The 22,995-nt window shown below is 37.1% G+C and overlaps 2 protein-coding genes across 3 annotated transcripts in view; both read right to left on the bottom strand.

Moving 5' to 3' along the window:
• Positions 1 to 12,692, bottom strand: part of LOC126829412 (glutathione synthetase) — an 80,111-nt gene extending 67,419 nt beyond the window's left edge. For both annotated transcript variants that reach the window (XM_050559306.2, XM_050559303.2), the window contains exon 1: positions 11,366 to 12,692. The gene's annotated coding sequence lies outside the window, so the exon portion shown is untranslated. The remainder of the gene's footprint in view (positions 1 to 11,365) is intronic.
• A 1,598-nt stretch (positions 12,693 to 14,290) lies between these two features.
• On the bottom strand, positions 14,291 to 22,276 carry LOC126829402 (uncharacterized; the record flags this gene model as incomplete). Its single annotated transcript, XM_056102662.1, has 8 exons — positions 14,291 to 15,016; positions 16,501 to 16,609; positions 17,687 to 17,765; positions 18,105 to 18,199; positions 19,455 to 19,582; positions 20,698 to 20,878; positions 21,647 to 21,792; positions 22,249 to 22,276. Coding segments are annotated over 8 exons (846 nt in total), but the record flags the coding sequence as incomplete, so codon positions are not given.
• Between the last annotated feature and the right edge of the window lie 719 nt (positions 22,277 to 22,995).

Below are 22,995 nucleotides of genomic sequence, written 5' to 3' on the forward strand. Positions count from 1 at the left end.
ACAGGCCAATTCCCTACACATGAATATAAACATTTCATATGGGCGGCTTACCTGACGGTCCCATTACACTCGCAAATAGATACATCGTCAAAAGTGAAAATGAACGTTTTTGATTTGTGTCTTAATAATGAGTAATTGCTCCACCAATCCTCAGGCATTCAGCAATTCGTCGTGGCATGCTCCTAATCAACCGTCCAGTCACGATTTAGGGCAATCTGACCCACTCCTCTTGCAGTGCGACGGCTAATTCTTGCAGTGTTGTCGGTTGACGTTGACGTCGACGAACACATCTCCCGATCAAATTAAACGTAAGACACTAAAGCAAAGATACGCTAAACATTAAATCTTATGCAAGAACCGACATGGAAAGCAAAGATGGATAGATTAACCAGCACGCGGCAGTTTTCATCAACCCTTCCTTCAATAGTCAAATTTGACGATGAACCCACGTGTATGGCGCTATTGCGTGTCGCATGTGCCGCTCAGTGGTTCTGTTGGGGCGATAAGTTCTTCATCTGTGAACATACTCCCAAAGCATGTCTAGTGTCCATGACTATTTATCATATTACAACCTGCATAGGTATTTGCATCTTAATTTTGAAGAGTATATCGTGCCAGAGATTTGTTATAACCAAAGCCCTATATAGGGAAAGTTACGACAACTCATTTCCAGGCGCCATTTTGGGTCCCAATTACGACGCCATAAAAGCTATGACGTCATGGCGTCATACAGGTTTACATACCAAAACGTTTTATTTTTTTCTTCCAGTATTAGGCGTTGAGGGATAACGTTTTGGCCTAAAAAAATGCAAAAGAAACCAATGCAGTTTGGTTCAGTGATTAATATATCAAACAAAATCATACTCAAAATCAGGGAATGTTTACTCGTGGGATTATAAATGATCATCACTTTTTAAATTCCTCAAACACAGAGTGGTTGTGTGGAAAAATCGAATTTGACAAACATCAATTAAAGAAATGTATTTTCCATATGGTGCCGGGCATTTCTTTTAAAATGGCTGCCGAATTTGGTAATACAATGCCATTTAATAAAAAAAACATAAATTTGGTATACTACGTAAGATACGTAAGATATGACTTATGCTTTGGCTTTTATATGGTTTTCGATGTCTCCGAATTTGAAGATAAATTTTGAAAATACAAAATGGCAGCAACAAAATGGCAGATATGAAATTAATCGTTAATTTTTCCTGTTGGATATTAGATAGTGTCTCTAAACCATAATGTACTCTGTAGTTCGATGTACCCCGTAGTTCAGATACAGCCTCCAAACCGTGTTTACACTGTAGTTTGGATGTAGTTATTAAAATAAGATGAATTTTACGATATATCAATCCCGAAATAACAAAGTTTTGTCTTAAATGAATATATTGTAAACGCGCTTTAAATACCTGGATGCGATACACTTCGTGTAGAAAATTCAAGGTACATATTATCATTGGCAATAATAAAAATCCAATTTTAGTTTTAAGTTACACACTGTTAGCCAACAATAGATGTTGTAATGACAATAAATCATAAAATTTATTCAGCTCGACGTAAGACTTAAATATAAATAGATACAGTTGGTTTAACTTGAATAGAGATTTTAATTATCTATGCTGCATAATACGCATATATCACCTTGCAGCTGAATCACATTATATATCTTTTTAGTTGGTGTTCATATCGTCTTACGTATTTGTCAACATCAAGGTGAACTTTCTCTTTTGTCCCATAAGCCTATTCAGACTTGTTACCTCGAATTTACTACCCCACCCTCGCATAGTTATGATTTTTTTTTTTTTTTTTTTTTTTTTTTGCTTCACTTGACTAAAGAAACATTTGTAGGAATGTATGCTTTTATAGATTGAACATGTGTTTGCGATATCATTTTCGGTGGAAACTGGCACTATACCTAAAGAATGATTGAACAAATAGCGGAGATGGGGTTTCAGCCAGCTGATTTAAATTATTTCTTTAAATACAGTAAAGCTTGAAATATGTCAGTTTTCACTCTTTAGAATGTTTTTGTAAATACGTTTCTATTGTAGTTTCCGTGGCGTATTCCTAATAAGCGTTAAAATCAATGATACCCTTAATCCCGGTGCTGATCAATGTTGGGTTGTGTGAAACATGCTAACAAATCTCAGGTACGATATAGGTTTGATTCTGTTTGAGAACAGCATCAGAGCAACATGATTGTTTTCATTGGAGATGTGGCGCAAATATTCAAAGGGGTCAGAAAATAACAAGTAGATTCAAAGAGCCATAGAAACCTACTTTCCGGGGATGTATGACACAATAACTGGAATTTCCTATTAAGACACGTATTTTGACATTAAACACTCGCCCCACCCCACCACTCTCTTTAATTCAACCAGTGAAGGCTACCAAACTTGTATCAATTTTAATTTAAAAAAGTATATATGCATTCCGCCGAAAATATAATAAATACATTTCAAGAGAGCATTAACTTTACTTTTCAGTATAGATATACGGAATTTAAGCCCTGCATTTTTATTTCAAATACCCCCCCCCCCACACACACACACCCTTTTCACTTTTCAAGGCAAGTAAATATAAATGTGTCAGTAAATTATTTATATATTTGAAAAGAACCATGGACTTGCTTTCTACTGATATGTAGCATGATATCTGGAATTTCGTATTAGAACCCGTAATTAGACAAAGCGAGATTAATTACGGGCCTCATCGAACTATTTCTATGACGTCACATATTTTTTACGTCAATGAAAATAATTTTCACTTTTTTGTTCTTTTTTTTTAAAAACAAAATTAATGTATAAAATTTAGATCTAAATAAAAATCAATTTTGAAAAACTAAATTATTTAACATTTTTTGTATCGCTTGAGAAAATTAATTATGAAGGTTTCATTTGACAATATATAATAGTCAGCTTCGCTCTACTCAGGCAATGCCTGTTACATATTAATAGTATGTTCATCTATACTTCTCGTTTAAAAAATGTATGTTTAATCTCCTATAGACACTTATTCGCTGGAATCTATGACATATCTATCCACATCCCTGTTTGTCGGGACATCTAACAATATAATAGGGCATATAAATATATAGTGAGTTGGTAGAGTTACTTGGGACCCAAGATGGCGTCATTTTACACTTAACGTCATATTAGCATGACGTCATATGAAATTCCTGGCTTCACAGTTGTCGCAACTTTATCTATATACGGCTTTGGTGTCAACTTGGTGTCAACCTCCTCTCTACCCGGGAACTTTCGGGACTTTTGGTTTTCATTTTTGGTTGTGGAAAATGGCACCATCGACTACAGTATGGAAAACGGATGGTAAGTAAAATTATTATTATTTCGAATACCGAAAGAATTTTAAGTAAATAAACTAAATCAAATGAGTATAATTGAGTATGGATTAGTCTTATGCGCGATTTATTTTAGCTAGAATGGTAGGCCTAGATCTAATGCCAGTGGGGCTCACTTAGACTTGAAATAACTTTAAGTTCAGATATGGACGTCACGCAGGGTTGGGTGTTAAGACCAGCACTATTCATTGTTTGTGTGTTGGATCTAGGCTACAATTTTAAAGTCGTGTTTACTTTTGGCACTTTTCTTTTGATAAATCTAACACCAGTCAGCTGAAGTTGTATTGTTTTTATTATTTATTTCCAGCTTAAAGCCTGCATCACAAAGGAAACTAGTGCTACATGTATGTAGGCCTGTCCATGAATCCAATCACTTGATAAGCAATCAGGTAGGCTTTGATCGTTCGTTTTAGCCTAATTCCTTTTAAGCTATACGATAGGCCTTCTGTAACAGAGTTGGATCAGCTGATATTCTAAATCTATTGTTTTTATTTTCAAAGACATTACAAATTATCAAATTAGATTATAATGCACTTGGGTACATTGAACCAGGGGTTAAACGTACCCCAATGACAGTGGTTCAATTCAATCTGCTACATCACAGTTTTATGATCAAAATTTTTAAAAAAATTCAAAATGGATCAAGCTCTTGTTTATCTGGATTGAAGATTAGACATATGAATTGGTTGCAAGTACAAGAATTTCCTAGGCTAAGCAGCTAACATGTATTTATGGAAAATGATAAGTGAAAGTAGTGAATTTTCACTTTTAAGCACTCTTTTGAAAAAATTATTGCCTAAAAAAATAATTGACAGCATGTTGCAACTGGACCTTTAAATAAATCAAAATTATTTCTTTCTTTCAGGCAAGAAGGAAATAATCAAGTTTATAAAAGAAAACAAACAACTTTTCGGTGCGTTGAAGTGCCTTTCAGAAACACACGTGAAATTATTTGATGAAAGAAAGACATACAGACTGAAAGCGTTAAAAGCTCTTAAAAACTAGGTAGATAAAGAGCTGGCAGTCCTCGCTATAATAGTTAAAAAATGAATGTCTTGGAAATTCAATCAACTTAGCGCCGTTAGGGCTTTTTGGAGAAGAGCGGAGTCTCAATTATCATTTTTTTAAAACCAAATCACTAACTGCCAATTGTTATTAAATCCATTGAGAATCTCGAGCATCCGATAACATCGAGAGTTAATAACGGTCTTGGGACGTTAATAAATGTCTAATTAATGATTTATATAACATTTAATGATCATAGAAATATCTGGAATAGGCAGATTTAGCTATTACATAATGCATCTTTAATATACATGTATGTGCTTTTATGGACACAATGTTTTAAATTGGACTATAATGTTAGGTGTTTAGTAGTCGAAAAGCTTGATGCTTAGGCTAAGCATAGATAAACAATTTTATTGAGTCGATGATTTGGTACACAATAAAATCAATTTTAATTGAGCCAGATTGGTAAAACTTGTGTGTATAGTTTCACTACACCAAAACCTTGATTAACTTAATTAATATGTGTCGGTTGAACACCAAAACCTTGATTAACTTAATATGTGTGGGTTGAACACCAAGCTCACTCTTGGCTTGTTTCTTCCACCTCTACCAACTTGAAAATGATATTAGATTTAAGGGCATATAGCTCTATTCTTGGGAACTTTAGCATAGACGAAGGTGGTGGGTCTAAAAGCACATTTTACTGTATATTAAGTGATTTCTATTCAGTGTTTAAAATTTTATTATAATTTTTTAATCAATTATGTTTGGTAAATATGTGAACAGTTCAAACGTTGTTCCTTGTTAATCCATTCCACACGATTTTATTATAGTTAGTTTGCAATTTGTGAATCAGGCCTTTTTAAATACTTATTGGATATTAGGCATCCAGTTTTTCACAGTAAGCTATTGACTGAAATGGAACAGTATTAAATTTTAATTCGTGTTTGTAATTTTGAATAAGGGATGTTTCTGAGTTTGAGGTTTAGCGTTTAGCTATTTTAATATGAAACTTTTGTCAGAATTAAAACAGCTGTGTTTTTTTTCCATTTTACTCTAAATTTCTCAAACATATATTAAGACTAAATGATTGATTTATAAGAACGTTTATTTTTGTTGTACATGTTTCATAGGTCATGTATTTGGATAGTTGGCATTAGTTTCAAATTTTTGAATAAATTTTATGTTTTAAAGTATAATGTTGTTTGCAAAGATTATTGTTTCTGCAAACAAGATTTAGTTTACATCTAACAACTCTTGACAGTGCCACCGATTAGCGTAGACCCAACCAAACGCTTCTTCGAGTACCCATTGATATAACTAATAAAGTAATCAACGTATATATTGATTATTGTGTTTGACCCTACATCCTTCACTGTCCTTGTACCATGCCTTTCATTCCCCATATATGTGCCTCGCTTGACCCAGTAGTGCTCCCAACAATTAGACCCTTCGAGACTGCACATACCCCCCCTGCACACCATAAGTCTAGCCTAGCAATGTTTCCATACCAACATAAGTGTTCCCTAATATACAAATTGTCCTACCTAATGATAATGTCATAGACACCGGTATAAATAATGGCTATATATATTACTCAATGTTTAAGCCCGAGACGATTAAACAATTTAAAGGGCAATATTGGTGCCAGTCATTATCACATATGTGATAGAACTGGTTAAACACGTTCCAAATATTATTTTATCACATCGATCATTGCTACAATAGAGACGTAATCAATGCTTGAACAATCGGAAGTGACGAACGCAAAAGGAAAACACTAGTTATCTCTCTATATAACTGACTGTTGATAACAGATACATGGGCGAATTTCTGCTCACTAATAATACCTTCGAAGACAAAAAGTTGTCATATGAGACTGTAAGAGCATATCTGACAATTCAAAAAAGTAATTGAATGTCATTAGATAAGAGAACACCAGCGGCTGCCAGGCAGGTTACACCCACATTTTCGAGAGATGGATAGAGAACAAGCTAAAACGAAAGTGATTTTTCCTACAATCAAGGGCCATAATTCAGAAAATTACAATTCGATATGCGCAAATATCGAAAAGAACCGAGATCTTTGGGTTATAAACTTACATTTCAAGTTTCAACAAAATCGGATAAAAATTGTGACCTCTATAGGGTCCACAACCTTGATATACCATATTTTTTACGCTATTTGAGAACGAGGTGTGGCCATTTTGTCTGTCAGTTTTGGGCATATTCTCACGAAATTCGAACTCAGCCGTCCTTATGGTGTAACGTGTTATATACTAATACGTTTTTTTTTTAAATCGGATAAAAATTATGACCTCTATAGGCTCCACAAGCTAAAAACGCGATTTTTCGTACAATCAGGGGCCATAATTCAGGAAGTTACGGTCCGATATGCGCGAATATCGAAAGGAACCAAGATCTTTGGGTTATAAACTTACATGTCAAGTTTTAAACAAAACCGGATAAAAATTGTGACCTCTATAGGGTCAACAACCTTGATATACCATATTTTTACGCTACTTGAGAACGAAGGGCGGCCATTTTGTCTGTCAGTTTTCAGCTGATTTTGACGAAATTCGAACTCAGCCGTCCTTAGGGTCCACAAGCTAAAAACGCGATTTTTCGGACAATCGGGGGCCATAATTCAGGAAGTTACGGTCCGATATGCGCGAATATCGAAAGGAACCAAGATCTTTGGGTTATAAACTTACATTTCAAGTTTCAACAAAATCGGATAAAAATTGTGACCTTTATAGGGTCCACAACCATGATATACCATATTTTTACGCTATTTGGGAAAGAAGGGCGGCCATTTTGTCTGTCAGTTTTGGACTGATTTTCACGAAATTCGAACTCAGCCGTCCTTAGGGTGTAACGGTGATATAATAATACGGTTTTTTAAATCGGATAAAAATTATGACCTTTATAGGATCCACAAGCTAAAAACGCGATTTTTCGTTCAATCAGGGGCCATAATTCAGGAAGTTACGTTCCGATATGCGCGAATATCGAAAGGAACCGAGATCTTTGGGTTATAAGCTAGAAACGTGATTTTTCGTACAATCAGGGGCCATAATCCATGAAGTTACAGTCCGATACATGCCAATATCAAAAGGAACAGAGATCTTAGGGTGATAAACATATATTTCAAGTTTCATTGAAATCGGATAAAAATTGTGACCTGTAGACTGTTCACAAACAATTGTGGACGGACGGACGTCCGGGCGGAAGGATGGACGGACAGGGTCGACGACAAAATACGCCCACATGAAAATGTGGGCGTATAACGAGAAATAGAAACAGTCCGTAAATTCACGTGTGTTTATTCATTCTATACTTATATAAACATTTTTCTTTCATGTTCTCTTATCTAGTGACAGTCAATTCTTTTTATGAATTGTCAGATATCCTTTCACAGTCTCACACAACAACTTTTGATCTTCGAAGGAATTATTAGTGAGCAAAAATTCGCCCATGTACCTGTTATCACCTGTCACTTTAGTCAGTTATATAGAGGGATAACTCGTGTTTTCCTTTGCGTTCGTCACTTCCGATTGTTGAAACATTGATTACACATCTATCGTAGCAATGATCTCTGTGATAAAATAATATTTGGAACGTCTTTAACCAGTTCTATCACATATGTGATAATGACTGGCACGTGCCTTTCAATGAAATACCTCACGTGCGTCTAATATTGTTGCATCTAGTATAAAGGTACGATTGCCAAGTTGCTCGTAAATTATGTGATGTCACATCTGTGTTTTAAGTATAAATACTAGCCTGTCCAGTGGATATCCTGTCAGCCTAATGACTTGTCTGCCTAAAGGCTATATATATGCACTGGTCTGCCTAAAGGCTATATATACTATTCAAAAAAAGTAGGGGATATTTGATTTTTAAGTGTTATTAAAGTCACCTAATGAAACTGACGGAAGAAACAAATGACAAAATGAAATGAAGTTCACATTCATCGATTTATTCCAAATGATCGTTAGACTAAGTAAGGCACAGACTGACCATTATAAGGGTAAAATGATACCCGGGGTCAAACAGCAAAGTTACCACAGCATCACAACCAAGTCAGTAACGGGTAAATCCTCCTCTGTTTGCCAAACAAGCATTGATCCGACGTGGCATACTCCTAATGAGACGTCTAAGGTCATTTTGGTCCAGATTGTCCCATTCCTGTTGCAACGCAGCAACAAGTTCTTGGACATTGGCAGGACGTTGTTGACGTTGACGTAACCTCTGTCCAAGCATGTCCCAGACATGCTCGATGGGGGAGAGGTCGGGACTCAGTGCTGGCCAAGGTAATGTGGTGATGTTCTGTTGTTGGAGGTAACCTGTAACGATCCTGGCCCTGTGACATCTTGCGTTGTCATCCTGGAAGATGAAACGGCGGCCATGACGTCGTGCGAACGGCACAACATGGACTGCCAAGATATTGTCCCGGTAGTACTGGCCTGTAACACGCCCTGCAACAACATGTAAAGCCGTTCTTCCAGCAACAGTGATGCCTCCCCACACCATAACAGAACCACCCCTAAATCGATCATGTCTGATGACGTTAACGTTTCGACGACGCCACACCCTCCTACGTCTGTCCAAAAAATCAACAGTGAACCTTGACTCATCTGAAAACATCACATTGCTCCAGCGTCGATTATCCCAGTGTTGACGATCCCTACACCAACGACGTCTTGCCTGAATGTGATGATCTCTCAAACAAGGGATCACGCGAGGACGTCGGGCGCGAAGGTGACCCCTATGCAGTCGATTCCGAATCGTCTGGCCACTCACTCTCACACCAGTGTCTGTTTGAAGACGAGCGCTGATCTGATTTGCTGTGATGACACGATTTCTCAAGGCCAAGGTACGGATAAATCGATCCTGGGCTTGAGTTGTCGCCCTTGGTCGACCTGAGCGTGGTCTGTCCTGTACAGATTGTGTATCACGGTATCTGGACCATAGCCTGCTTATGACAGACTGAGAAACATTCATCGTCCGCGCCACAACCGCCTGTGTTGTGCCGATCTGTAGCATGCCAAGGGCACGTAACCTTTCATTTTGGGTAAGCCGACGCATATCAAAATTTGTTTTCTGGTCACTAAAACAATTAAACTGATGTTTCCACCCTGGAATTCAATGCCACAATGACTGTAACATTCAAAGTCAGAGTCGTGCAAATCTTGGATTGGACCCCCATGATGATCCCAAGCATCACCTGCATTCCATGCGGTAGCTATTAGTGCGTTTGGGCGTCACATGTAACTGGAAATGTTTCTTCTGTTAGGTTCTATAGTGACTTTTTTCGTAGTCATTTGCATATTTTAGTATTATGCCCCCCAAATCAAATATCCCCTACTTTTTTTGAATAGTATATATACACTGGTCTGCCTAATATCTATATATATATATATATACTATTCAAAAAAAGTAGGGGATATTTGATTTTGGGGGCATAATACTAAAATATGCAAATGACTACGAAAAAAGTCACTATAGAACCTAACAGAAGAAACATTTCCAGTTACATGTGACGCCCAAACGCACCAATAGCTACCGCATGGAATGCAGGTGATGCTTGGGATCATCATGGGGGTCCAACCCAAGATTTGCACGACTCTGACTTTGAATGTTACAGTCATTGTGGCATTGAATTCCAGGGTGGAAACATCAGTTTAATTGTTTTAGTGACCAAAAAACAAATTTTGATATGCGTCGGCTTACCCAAAATGAAAGGTTACGTGCCCTTGGCATGCTACAGATCGGCACAACACAGGCGGTTGTGGCGCGGACGATGAATGTTTCTCAGTCTGTCATAAGCAGGCTATGGTCCAGATACCGTGATACACAATCTGTACAGGACAGACCACGCTCAGGTCGACCAAGGGCGACAACTCAAGCCCAGGATCGATTTATCCGTACCTGGAAGAACGGCTTTACATGTTGTTGCAGGGCGTGTTACAGGCCAGTACTCTACCGGGACAACATCTTGGCAGTCCATGTTGTGCCGTTCGCACGACGTCATGGCCGCCGTTTCATCTTCCAGGATGACAACGCAAGATGTCACAGGGCCAGGATCGTTACAGGTTACCTCCAACAACAGAACATCACCACATTACCTTGGCCAGCACTGAGTCCCGACCTCTCCCCCATCGAGCATGTCTGGGACATGCTTGGACAGAGGTTACGTCAACGTCAACAACGTCCTGCCAATGTCCAAAAACTTGCTGCTGCGTTGCAACAGGAATGGGACAATCTGGACCAAAATGACCTTAGACGTCTCATTAGGAGTATGCCACGTCGGATCAATGCTTGTTTGGCAAACAGAGGAGGATTTACCCGTTACTGACTTGGTTGTGATGCTGTGGTAACTTTGCTGTTTGACCCCGGGTATCATTTTACCCTTATAATGGTCAGTTTGTGCCTTACTAAATACTTAGTCTAACGATCATTTGGAATAAATCGATGAATGTGAACTTCATTTCATTTTGTCATTTGTTTCTTCGTCAGTTTCATTAGGTGACTTTAATAACACTTAAAAATCAAATATCCCCTACTTTTTTTGAATAGTATATATATATATATATTGAAATGGCCTGGGCCATTCTTGTTGTTTATTTCACTCGTTCGCTTGTTGACGTTCGTGAGCCTTTATTCTAACTATAGTAACATAGGGATGTCTTTCGTTTCTTTATGATAACGTGTGTTGTCGGTGATTATTTACAGTGATTGTAATGATAAATTTTATAGAAACTATGATTAGCATAAGTAATATTAATTGTTGAGTGATGTAAGCTATTAATCGTGTTTAATGCCATCATGTGTTGTCTAAATTTAGAGTTATTTTATACCTATAACGAGTGAAGATGGTCCTAGTATTTGGGTCCGCTGAACGACACGTCGTTTACTACATGGATTTTGATGCGTATCGTCGTTTCAATAACATTAAATGTGTCAATTAAATCTCAGTAATCTACCTTACCTTCATATTATGTTCACTATTATATCCATGAACTGCTATAATCCTGATTCATAGAGTAAATCCTTTTAACTTCCTCTCGATTTCTACGAGGGTCTGGGAAGCCGCCATTTTCGAAAACGGTTGTTAGAGCGAGGTCGATGACGGGGACACAAATACTTCTTATTTCTAGTTATTACCAATAATAAATAAATGTCTAAGAGATGATCGCTAATAAAGTGATACTTATAAAGGGTTGTTAGATTATCGTATCTAGGTTCAATTAAGTCTATTGTGCTTAGATTAAACATTACGCTCGGTTCAAGCAAGGCCTTGCTTGACTTGTTTGTGTAGAACTAGGAAATTCATACGCCGTGATCAACTTGGCAACAGGGATTGTGCTAATATTTTCGGGGCTAATCATATAATTATCCGTTAATTTACCTTTTCATCTTCATCGAAATTGGATGGAGTATGTTATTCCTCGCATAATTTGTAACGGTTGTATATAGCGATATTGAGTTCTACCTTGTTAAAATTAGTCTTTTGTATTTGAGGCGTAATGTTCGGTCATGGTAACGTCGTGGGACGTAATCGAGACGTAATCAAGGACGCATTGTTATTACATTAATTTTATTATTATTCTGTACATCAATTAGTATTCTAAGAGTTGTTTATTAGTCAGATTAGCTATATATTTGTATTGCCAACTTATTGCCTCCTCAAAGAATAGTTGTTTATTGATAATAATTACATTTCAGGTACCAGTATTGTAAAGTAGATCCTTCCTAGGCAAAATACGTCCCCTTTTTACGTGATTTGATTGGTCGAGACAGTCACGTGACACCTAAAGCGAAGGTATATAAGGCCCACAGGCTTTCCATTGTCATTCACTCATTGGCGCTTGCATGGTAAGAGTCAATAGCACTAACTCCTCCCTCCCCAATTCTTAGAACCTCGTCTTAAAGGGCACATTCCATGAATATTTTTCAAGTAAAGTAAATTTTCCCAAGTTACATGTAAAGTAAATCACAAATATATTTTCATAAATTACATAATTTCCCCGATTAAATAGCCATCATTTTTGTATACTATTCTGATCGCTAGTCCTAAATTCAAAGCCACCGGAAGGAAAGCCCAAGAAGGATCTACTAAGTTATATTTCTAAGTGTATGTTCAATAATTGATGACCAAGTGAACCTGGAATAAAGTTTCATATTGTTTTGTTACCGAAAGTCGCATCTTCCTTCTTTAGGGGCGAGACCACCCTTGCCGGGGCTGCTACAATATGCACTGGTCTGCCTAATGGCTATATATATGCACTGGTCTGCCTAATGGCTATATATATGCACTGGTCTGCCTAATGACTTTTATATTAACAAATATTAGGCAGACCACCAAAAATGTATATTTTTATTTTTGAGGATTTTTTAAAAAAAAAATTCAGATATCAATTAGACAGCCCCAAAGGTGTCATTTTTAAAATTTTCATCTCCAAAAAGTAATAAGTATGGATTTTCACAAATGTCTACCTAATGCCCAAAATATAATACGGTCTGCCTAATGCCTAAATCATATATATATATATATATATATATATATATATAAAAGCAGATGAATTAAGACTTTTAATTCAAATTAAGTAGGGCAGCTTGTAGAGCTATAATTTCATATTTCACTCTAAATGATTAGGTGCCCCCTGAACTGGATACCCTTGAGCATTACCCAAGGGATGCACACCCCTGCATACAATTACCTGGCGCAGTAAGACGTTGGCTGGAGAAAGTTCATCAGAATTTTCCAGCGTGTTCCCTCCTTGTCAGGGACACTGTATAGTCCTTTAGATGGAATGGAAAACCAAGGTCCCATGTACACATTGGCATGCACATAAAAGATCCCTTGGCAGTTGGAATTCGATATAAGAGTAGGCCGTGCAGGCAAAATTACCCTCATAGCACACTGGGTGTATGCCTGTCTTTATTAGCCCAGTTTGAGTAGGACATAGGATGTTAAACCCCATTGCATTTCATTTCATTGCATAAAATTACCTATGGTATTTGTATTTTTTTTTAATGCTAATGCTCACTCAATGGTTAGACTGAAATTATAAATAATACGGGGGTGGGGTGGGGTGGGGTGGAAATGGTCTAATGCTTGCACTTTACATAATAAGGTCTGTCATTGAGTCAAGTGGCATGGTTTCGATTCCCCACATGTACGTACATAACTAGGAGTGGGTTTTCTCTGAATCTTCTGATTTCTTATGACTGCTAAAGACCCCTACGTGCGAGCAAATTATTGAATAAAATTGAATTATATGTTAGTCCCAAAATTGAGTGAGTTTGTGTGAGTGGATGTTAAACACACCTAATACATTGTAACAAGGTAGTATTAAATATAGCTGGTACTCTATACATATAGACCATAAAAATAATACTAAATAGATTAATATCGGGATATGTTGCTAGGTAATCCATGAACACACAATCTTACCCCACCCCACCCTACCCAGCCCACTTCTATCTGTACACATGAGCAATTAATCTTACAACTCTTCCACCCCACGTTTATCTGTACACATGACCTCAAAATCTACCCCGCCTCTCTCTCCCCACCCCACACTAAACAAAATATATACACAATGTGTCAGCTCTAAAATCGTTGTGTCTAGATTCTTATAGTTGAAGAAAGATATGAAATGTTGTGAAGTTGTCTGTATGCCATTAGGTAACTGGGTGAAGTAATAGCCGTAATTATTGTAACAATGTTTTCTCTGTAACAAGTCCACCATATTTCTCTCACTTCACAGTAGTCTTCCGATTCATCTTGATATGTGGTTTTATAATAATTTTCATTATAAATATTTGATCGGTTTTAAAATGAATTAAAAATTGTGACACAATTCATACAAACAGGGGCCATAATCCTGGAAGTTATGGTCGAACAATATTATCCATTATAAATATTTTAATTGACATTTAATTTGATCTATACATTTCTCATTATAACTCTGTCATGTGATGTTACAAATTGTTTTTTTAATACCGGTATTTTACCCAGTAGGCAACATTATCACTCGTTTGACCAATTAGGTTATGATATAAACAGATTCCATACATTGCATTAACAATAAACACTATCGGATGTATATCAACAACTAACACCACCGGGTGTCAAATCAGTTATATTCCACGAAATACACGGGAAGTGTCAATCAAATGGCAATCTCGAGCGTCTGGTTATTCCAGTCTACACTGGTAGTATTTGTTGCACATGCTCTTCAGATAAGAATATGGCGTCATCGTTTGACATGACTTGTGGAATATGTCGAGCCTCGTTCTTCGAGTCCCTTGTTACAAATGGCGCTGAAACGCATTCTGGTACACGATTCGTGTACCAATGTTAAAATGTTCATTTTGTCTTAAATATTAGATATCAGAAGTCCATAATTTCACCTGTAGATCACAACATCAAAGTTGATTTAAATTGACAAATAATTCATATTTTCAATGTGGAAGACTGTGCATGATACTGAGTTAAAGACTTAGCTACTTTAACACCATCGGGTGTATGAACATTAACACCATCTGGTGTATCAACATTTAACACCATCTGGTGTAAGAGTGAAGTAATACATGGATAGTATAACCAGATAAATTAACAACACAATAAAACCTGAAACAGAAACAAAAAATTCTAGACTTAAAACAGTGAACAACAAACTGACTTCTAAACTTAAACATACATTATGCAAGAGCTAAATCTGTCTATTGCAGGTCTTTCTTTAGGCCTGAAATCTTATCTAAATTATTAATTAGACATTAATTAACTTATCCAGACCATAATCAACTCTAGATGGCAGCGCTAGCCAGCGATCTTTAGTGGATTGTAAGCCGATTTACTGCATAACTTTCCTTCTCGATTAAACGATTAAATGGATAATCGAGACTATGCTGTTTATCGTACTGACTTTAGGCTAGGCAGAAATTTCATTCGCTTCGTTCTATTTTTTAACTATTATAGTAAGAACTGCCAACTCGTTATCAAATCTCCCATAACGTATCTTTAACTAGGATTGATTTTTCAAGATGTTTCAAAACTGATTCGTTTACAAAATCCCAACCACAATCTTAATGACAGGTGATCAATTTATTTATTTGGGGAGGTTTAAAAAGGTTTGCACTTCTTAAATTCAGACTTCTGTCTATTAATTACAATCTGATTAAAACACAGATCCAATTTCGATTATTTTTTATAGTTCAAAATTTCGTTTTATTTGCCTTCACTACACTAGGATCTGGAAGAGTTGTTATATAACCCACGTTTTGGCTGAAGTGAGGGATAAGCCAATGAAACCACCTGTTACAGCAACTTCTTGACGTGCACTGCACGGAACTGTGGGTAAACTACTAGAAACGTCCAAGCTCATTGATTAATCAATGCCTGACGTCACAGGTTCAAAAGTCGCTCATATGACCCCTGACATAACCTCCCATTACAACTAGTCAGATCTTCATGTTGTAGAGGTCAACGAATGTATAAAAAAACAAAACAAAATAAAGATCTGTATTTTAATCAGATTGAATTAACTCCAACAGTCATCAAAATAACGAACACACAAACGCATGAAGCATTGCCGCCATTTTGGCTCAGCTCTAATCCTATACATGTATGCATTCAATCTGTTTGACAGAGGTATTGCGAAAAGTCTTCTTATAGCTCTGTAAAAGATTACTGCTTTTAACATGTGACGTCACATAATGGGCGTCAATCATTGGCTCAATGGCACATGCATCATTGTTTACTTATTTTTCTAATACTTAAACAACATGTTTTAGAATTTAATTTGTCGGAGGAAAAAAGTTAATATTTCTGGCTCATTAAACCACAAGGATGTCATCCTTATCATTGATAAGTGGTATGCATGGAAATGATCAGAAATCTTGTCTCAGAGCTGCTGATTTTATAAAATTATCAGGCAATCCTCACGACTTTACACCAAAATTGACGTCGACACAATTTTTGTACCCTCCTGAATTTTCAAACAAAATAACTTGTTTCTTGTTGGTCAACACATGGTCTATCTGAGCCATGAATTCAATAAAACTTGGGAGTTTATCAAAAATAGAAACTGGTTGATATAAAGATGTATATTTTACCTTGAAAGTAATCACTCTTTCCATCTTGAAATATATAATTAATAACAACCACCGAGAATATAACAGAATACATATGGACATCGTTAAATATTAACTTGAAATTCAATGGCTGAAAAAACAAATTTCAATAAAATTCACTCTTCAATAAAACTGCTCTTTATTATCTCCTGGAGGGGTTTGGATGGCCGAATGGTTAGCACGTCCGTGCTGCATCACTAGGTCTATCATTGAGTCAAATGGCACATATGGTTTCGATTCCTCGGTTGTACGTGACAAGGAGTAGGGTTGTCTGTCCAACATGTGGGTTTTCTCCGGGTCCTCTGGTTTCCTCCCACTACTGAAGACCCCTACGCGCAAGTGAATTATTGAAATAAAATTGAACCATAGGTTAGTCCCAAAATGACCTAGTTTGTTTCGAGTGGACGTAAAACCCCATTTCTCTCTCTTTATTATATCCTGATGCCTTTAATGCATCAACAAATTTCTCTTTATAATTTGGATTGTTTAAATAGATTTTTGGTTATTCTGAGACTAACATGGTGATTTTGGAGGAAGAGAGAGGTTATTTTGGGACTTATATATGTTTCAATTTTTTATTTCAATAATTCACTTGTGCCTTGAGGTTGGACAGTCGATTCTACTCCTCGTAAAGTACAAGATGGGAAATCGAAACCACGCCACATGACTCAATGACAGATCTTATGATCAAAAGCGCACCCATTCAGAGAGAGAGAGAGACTAGGAACAATAGTAAAATGGAGAACAGAACCCGAGTTCAGAAGCAATTCTCTGACTTTCAATCACAGTTTATGAGAAATATCTTTTATCCAGAAACACAAAACTTTGCATATAGATTCTTATTGATATATTTGATACATTAAAACAACAAAAGTTTTATAAAGGTCTATATTTTAGTTAAAATAAGGCGAAGAATTTGGAGTAAATTCTTAACATAAGTCTGAGAATGCTTCGTGAACTCGGGGCCTGGGCTTCACTGTGTGGAGACATTCCAGCACCCACCTCAATAACTATGTCTCTATGGGTTTTGAAAACAACCAGACATCATTGTTGTGACTTGTTCCAGAGTTCATTTGAGCTACTACTGTACACGTTTTTCCAGCTATTTTTATGTCACATGTACACCAACGGCACTTAATGTTATTGAAAGAAACACAGAAATACTTACATAAATGAGATTTATTAAAACTAATAATGGAACTTGAACTAAACACACTTGTATGGCCGTCGATCCTCCAATCTCTATACTGTAATCAATAATAAAAATATATTATACTGTAATCTAGTAGTTCGGATGGGACAAAAAACGAGATTCCGTGTACATAATTGTACATACCCTCAATATAAGAGAGGGTTGCAGTGCAGTTGTCCGAGCAAAATTTCCCTTATAGCATGCTGCATGGCGTATGCCCGTCTTCATTAGCCCAGTCGGTGCAGAAAAGTAGGACATTAGCCCAGTCGGAGCAGAACATTTAACCCTGTTTCATTTATTCTTTAATCAAATTTTGTATTTCAACTTACAATATTTCAACTTGTATTTCAACTTATTATTTGTAATAATATAAATATACTGTATTAAAATTTACCCTAAATTGACGTTATTCTGGAGCGCAAATTGAACACCATTGACAACTTCAGGTAATTCTGGTACCAAAGCTAGCATCGTCACGCCAACAAAATACTGAAATAATAAAATAGAATTGTCACGTCAACAATATACTGAATCCTTGGTATGAATGATTGAACAGGTTTAAAACTGGAAACATTGATAAGCTCCTATATAAAGGAACAAGAGGGAAACAGCTGTTTTTTTTGTTTTTTTCAATATGCTTACAATCATATTTCATGTGGCATATATAGCAGATCATGACTCGTGTTACACAATGTTTTTCTCTGGGTTATATTCCTGATTGTTTGTTTACATTTTGAGTGAAGTCTGTATCCCCACAGGCCTGGGACTAAATCGCAGTGGACGCTTATGGCTAGCCCCCAGATCCATTCAATTAATCGGATATGTACGTTTGTTTGTGATTTCTGCGTCTTGTAAATAGATTTGTTTTGTGTAATTATGTGTGGTACAGTTCCTTTGCCCTTACCAAAGTCGTTGATATATTTCGACATGAATATTGTGCACAGAACCACGATTACAGTCATACCCACTAAGAATAAAAACCTCTTTGCACAGCCATCCCAGCAGGTTGTAATGACCTAGAGGTCTAGCTTAGGCCTCTAGCTAGCCAGTCACCTCTGGCTTGCGGTTGTGGTTTCAATTCCTGGTGTACGCTTTTGTGGCTTGGAGATAGGGGCGCCTTCTCAACCTCGTGGGTTTACTCCGGGTAATCTGGTTACCTCCCAAAGGAAAGACCTGTGCACGTGCGCTTAGATAATTAAAATAACTTGTCTGCGATATCACCTTCGGTGGAAGCGGAAGTTAAACACTAAGAACAACAACAATCCCAGCAGGGTGTAACACCAATCAGATTAAAATACAGATCTATATTTCGTTTCGTTTCTTTATACTTTCGATGGCCTACACTACATGAAGATCTGACAAGTTATAGCGATAGGTCACGTCAGGGGTCAAAAGACCGACTTATGACCCTATGACATCAGACATTTGATTAACCAATCAGTATTGATGTAACTAGTGGATTACCCATAGTTCCATGAAAAAAACACGCTTAAAGCTCGCCGTAACAGACCATTTCATTGGCTTATCCCTGACACCATTCAGAACACGCGTTAAATAACAACTCTTCCAGATCCAAGTGTAGTAAAGCCAAGTAAAACGAAATTTTGAACTATAAAAACGAAACGAAATAGGATCTGTGTTTTAATCAGATTGGGTGTAACACTGGCACAATGTATTGTTGTATCACGATTTACCTTATTTACCTATTTTGTGTCAAGTCTGTGTTGATCAACTGTATATTTACCTCGGATACTCCCGTACTCTCTAACAGTGGTTGCAGATTATTTGTTACCAGATCAGCACACAGCGCAATCAACACAGCACAGAACAATAATATTAACGTACTCTTTAGTCTCGACCACTGAGCAGCATCTATAATAATAATAATATCAATCATCAGCTACAGCGTCTGAAAGTATGATCATAATAAACAGGTCCCGAGTTCACAAAGCGTTCTCAGACTTAAAGTAAATGAAATGAAATGAAATGGGGTTTAACGTCCTACTGTTATGCAGCTAACCTGGGCTAATGGAAGACGGCATACGCCATACAGTGTGCTATGAGGGAAATTTTGCCCGGGCAGCGGCACTACGGCCTACTCTTATATCGAATTCCAACTGCCAAGGGATCTTTTACGTGCACGCCAATGTGTACACGGGACCTCGGTTTTTCGTCCCATCCGCACGACTAGACAGCTGTCCTTGCCAGGCCCTCCGTCCTGCATCACTGACAAGGGGAAACCACGCCGGAAAATCTGGATGAACTTTCTCGGCCAATGCAGGGATCGAACACCCGACCTCCAGGCTAGCGAGCCAGCGTCTTACCCACTTAGCCACCGTGATCTCCAAGACTTAAAGTAGCTAAGTCTCTAACTCAATATCATCCAAAGTCTTACATGTTGAAAACACGAATTATATGTCAATTCAAATCAACATTGATGTTGTAATCTTACCAGGAAAAGGTAGGCTTCTGATATTCAATATTTAAGACAAAATAAGCATTTCACCATTGGTACATGAATCGTGTACCATTGTGCGTTTCAGTGTCATTTGCAACATTTAGTGACCAGAAAGAATGAGGCTAGACATATTCAACAACTCATGTCAAACGGTGACGCCATATCTTATCTGGAGAGCATGCGCAATAGACTGGAATAACCAGATGCTAGAAATTGGCATTTGGTTGAGACTCATGCCGTATTTCGTTGGACATAACTGATTTTGAAATTAGAGTCAAAACAGAAACAATTGAATGTAGATCAGTTTGTATACAATCAGATTACATTATTATATGTGTTGCAACCCATTTGGGTCAATTTCTAGGTCCCTAATATTAGAGATTTAGCTCCTTTAAGTAAAGAATTTACTCAACTTTAAAGGTGAGTTTTAATATCATATAAATACCTTCATGTATTGTAAAGCTGAGTTTTAATATCATATAAATACCTTCATGTATTGTAAAGGTGAGTTTTATAATCATATAAATACCTTCATGTGCTGTAGAGCTCATTTTAAGCTGTTCGTTAAAAGCATCGTAGATATGAGCTGAATGTGTTTTTAACGTGAAGACCAGACCAACTATATAGGACAGTGGTAAGACAATTGCACACGCATAAATTAACGGCTCTAAATGTTTCTTATATAATGTATCATCACCATCGATACCACTCTAAAAAAATAATGATAAAATATAAATAAAAGATCCATAAAATATGATAAAATATAAATAAAAGATCCATAAAATATGATAAAATATAAATAAATTATAAGAAATATAAATAAAACGAAATGAAATGGGGTTTAACGTACTATTGTTCTGCTCTGAATTGGGCTAATGAAGACAGGCATATGCCATACAGGGTACTATGAGGGAAATTTTGCCCGGACAAGGATCTTTTCATGCACGCCAATGTGTGAGAGAGAGAGAGAAATGGGGTTTAACGTCCACTCGACACAAACTAGGTCATTTCGGGACTAACATGATTTAATTTTATTTACATAATTCGCTTGCGCGTAGGGGTCTGTAGCAGTGGGAGGAAACCGGAGGACCCGGAGAAAACCCACGAGGTTGGACAGGCGACCCTACTCCTTGCCACGTACAACCGGGGATTCGAAACCACGCCAGTCGACTCAATGACAGACTTTATGATACAGAGCGCGCACGCTAACCATTCAGCCATCCAACCCCCCACGCCAATGTGTACACGGGACCTCGGTTTTTAGTCCCATCCGAACGACTAGACAGCTGCCCTTTGTCAGGGCCTCCGTCCTGCATCACTGACAAGGGGGAACCACGCCATAAAATCTGGATGAACTTTCCGGCCAATGCAGGGATCGAGGACCTGACCTCCAGGCTAGCGAGCCAGTGTCTTACCCACTTAGCCACCGTGGTTAAGAGCAAGTAATGTTGTTAAACTGATATATTTTAATAACTTACTGTAACTTGTCGACAATCTTCACAAATAAAACCCTGTGTGTAATTAGACGTACTGTTTCCAGGGTAACCAGTATTATTCTTTAATTCACATCTACCACATTCAAGATCTCCATATATATTACTGAACAACGTAGGAGCAAATATTCCTGCAAGTTAAATAACCATTCATAGATTATCTCCCTTTACAGATCATTGTTATTACCTCCCTTTACAGATCATGTTATAACCTCCCTTTACAGATCGTGTTATTACCTCCCTTTACAGATTGTGTCTCTGACGATGCTCAATTGTCAGTCCAGAACGTTCTGAATTGACGGAACTGCAATCATTTGACACAGAATTCAGTCCTGTCACAGTTCTGACAATGGAGGTGGAATGAGTAGAATCGTGAGGTAATTAAACACAACGAATATGTTTCATCTGTCATGGTTGGTTGAGACATTTCTTCGTGCAGTAGGCACATGCATTCTAGCCCCAAATACCCATTTTCACACGATTGTCACTATTATTGGGTTTGATAAAATTTAATTCCAGTATGTTCAATCGAGCATCACCTAAGTGACAATCATATTTAAATATGGCATGTAACTATGGTAACTAACCTATTATAGAAACAAATAGTATAGATTGTATGGCATGTAACTATGGGGCGTAACTATGGTACGTAACTAACCTATTATAGAAACAAAGAGTAGAGAAGCACTGACAGAAGCAGATCTGGGATTAAAATTCTGGGTTCTATATTTAATACCACCCACAATCATACATACACCCTGAAAACAGACGATTCATAACATATATAATAACGATTAACGGTAAGTAAAAAGTTAAAGCTCACAGCATAGACAGGTGCAAAAAGTTAGAGCTCACAGCACAGAGACATGTAAGAATGCTAAAGCTCACAGCACAGATAGGTGCAAGAAGTTTAAGCTCAGACAGATATAATTATATCACTCACACTTCTGTACATAACATATTAGCCATAATGACAGAATAATTATATTTACAAAAGAAAAGGCAACACAAAAAAGTAGTATATCATAGAACATTAGTAGATAATAGATCATTAGTAGATCATAGATCATTAGTAGATCACAGATCATTAGTAGATCATAGATTGTTAGTAGATCATAGATCATTAGTAGGTGGTAGATGGTTAGTAGATCATAGATGGATAGATCATAGATTGTTAGCAGACCATAGATCGTTACTAGATCATTATAGTAGATCATAGATCGTTAGTAGATCACAGATTGTTAGTAGATCACTGATCGTTAGTGGATCACTGATCATTAGTGGATCATAGATCGTTATAGTAGATCACAGATTGTTAGTAGATCACAAATTGT

The sequence above is a fragment of the Patella vulgata genome, chromosome 8 (assembly GCF_932274485.2).
Source record: "Patella vulgata chromosome 8, xgPatVulg1.2, whole genome shotgun sequence".
Classification (NCBI taxonomy): Eukaryota; Metazoa; Mollusca; class Gastropoda; family Patellidae; genus Patella; species Patella vulgata.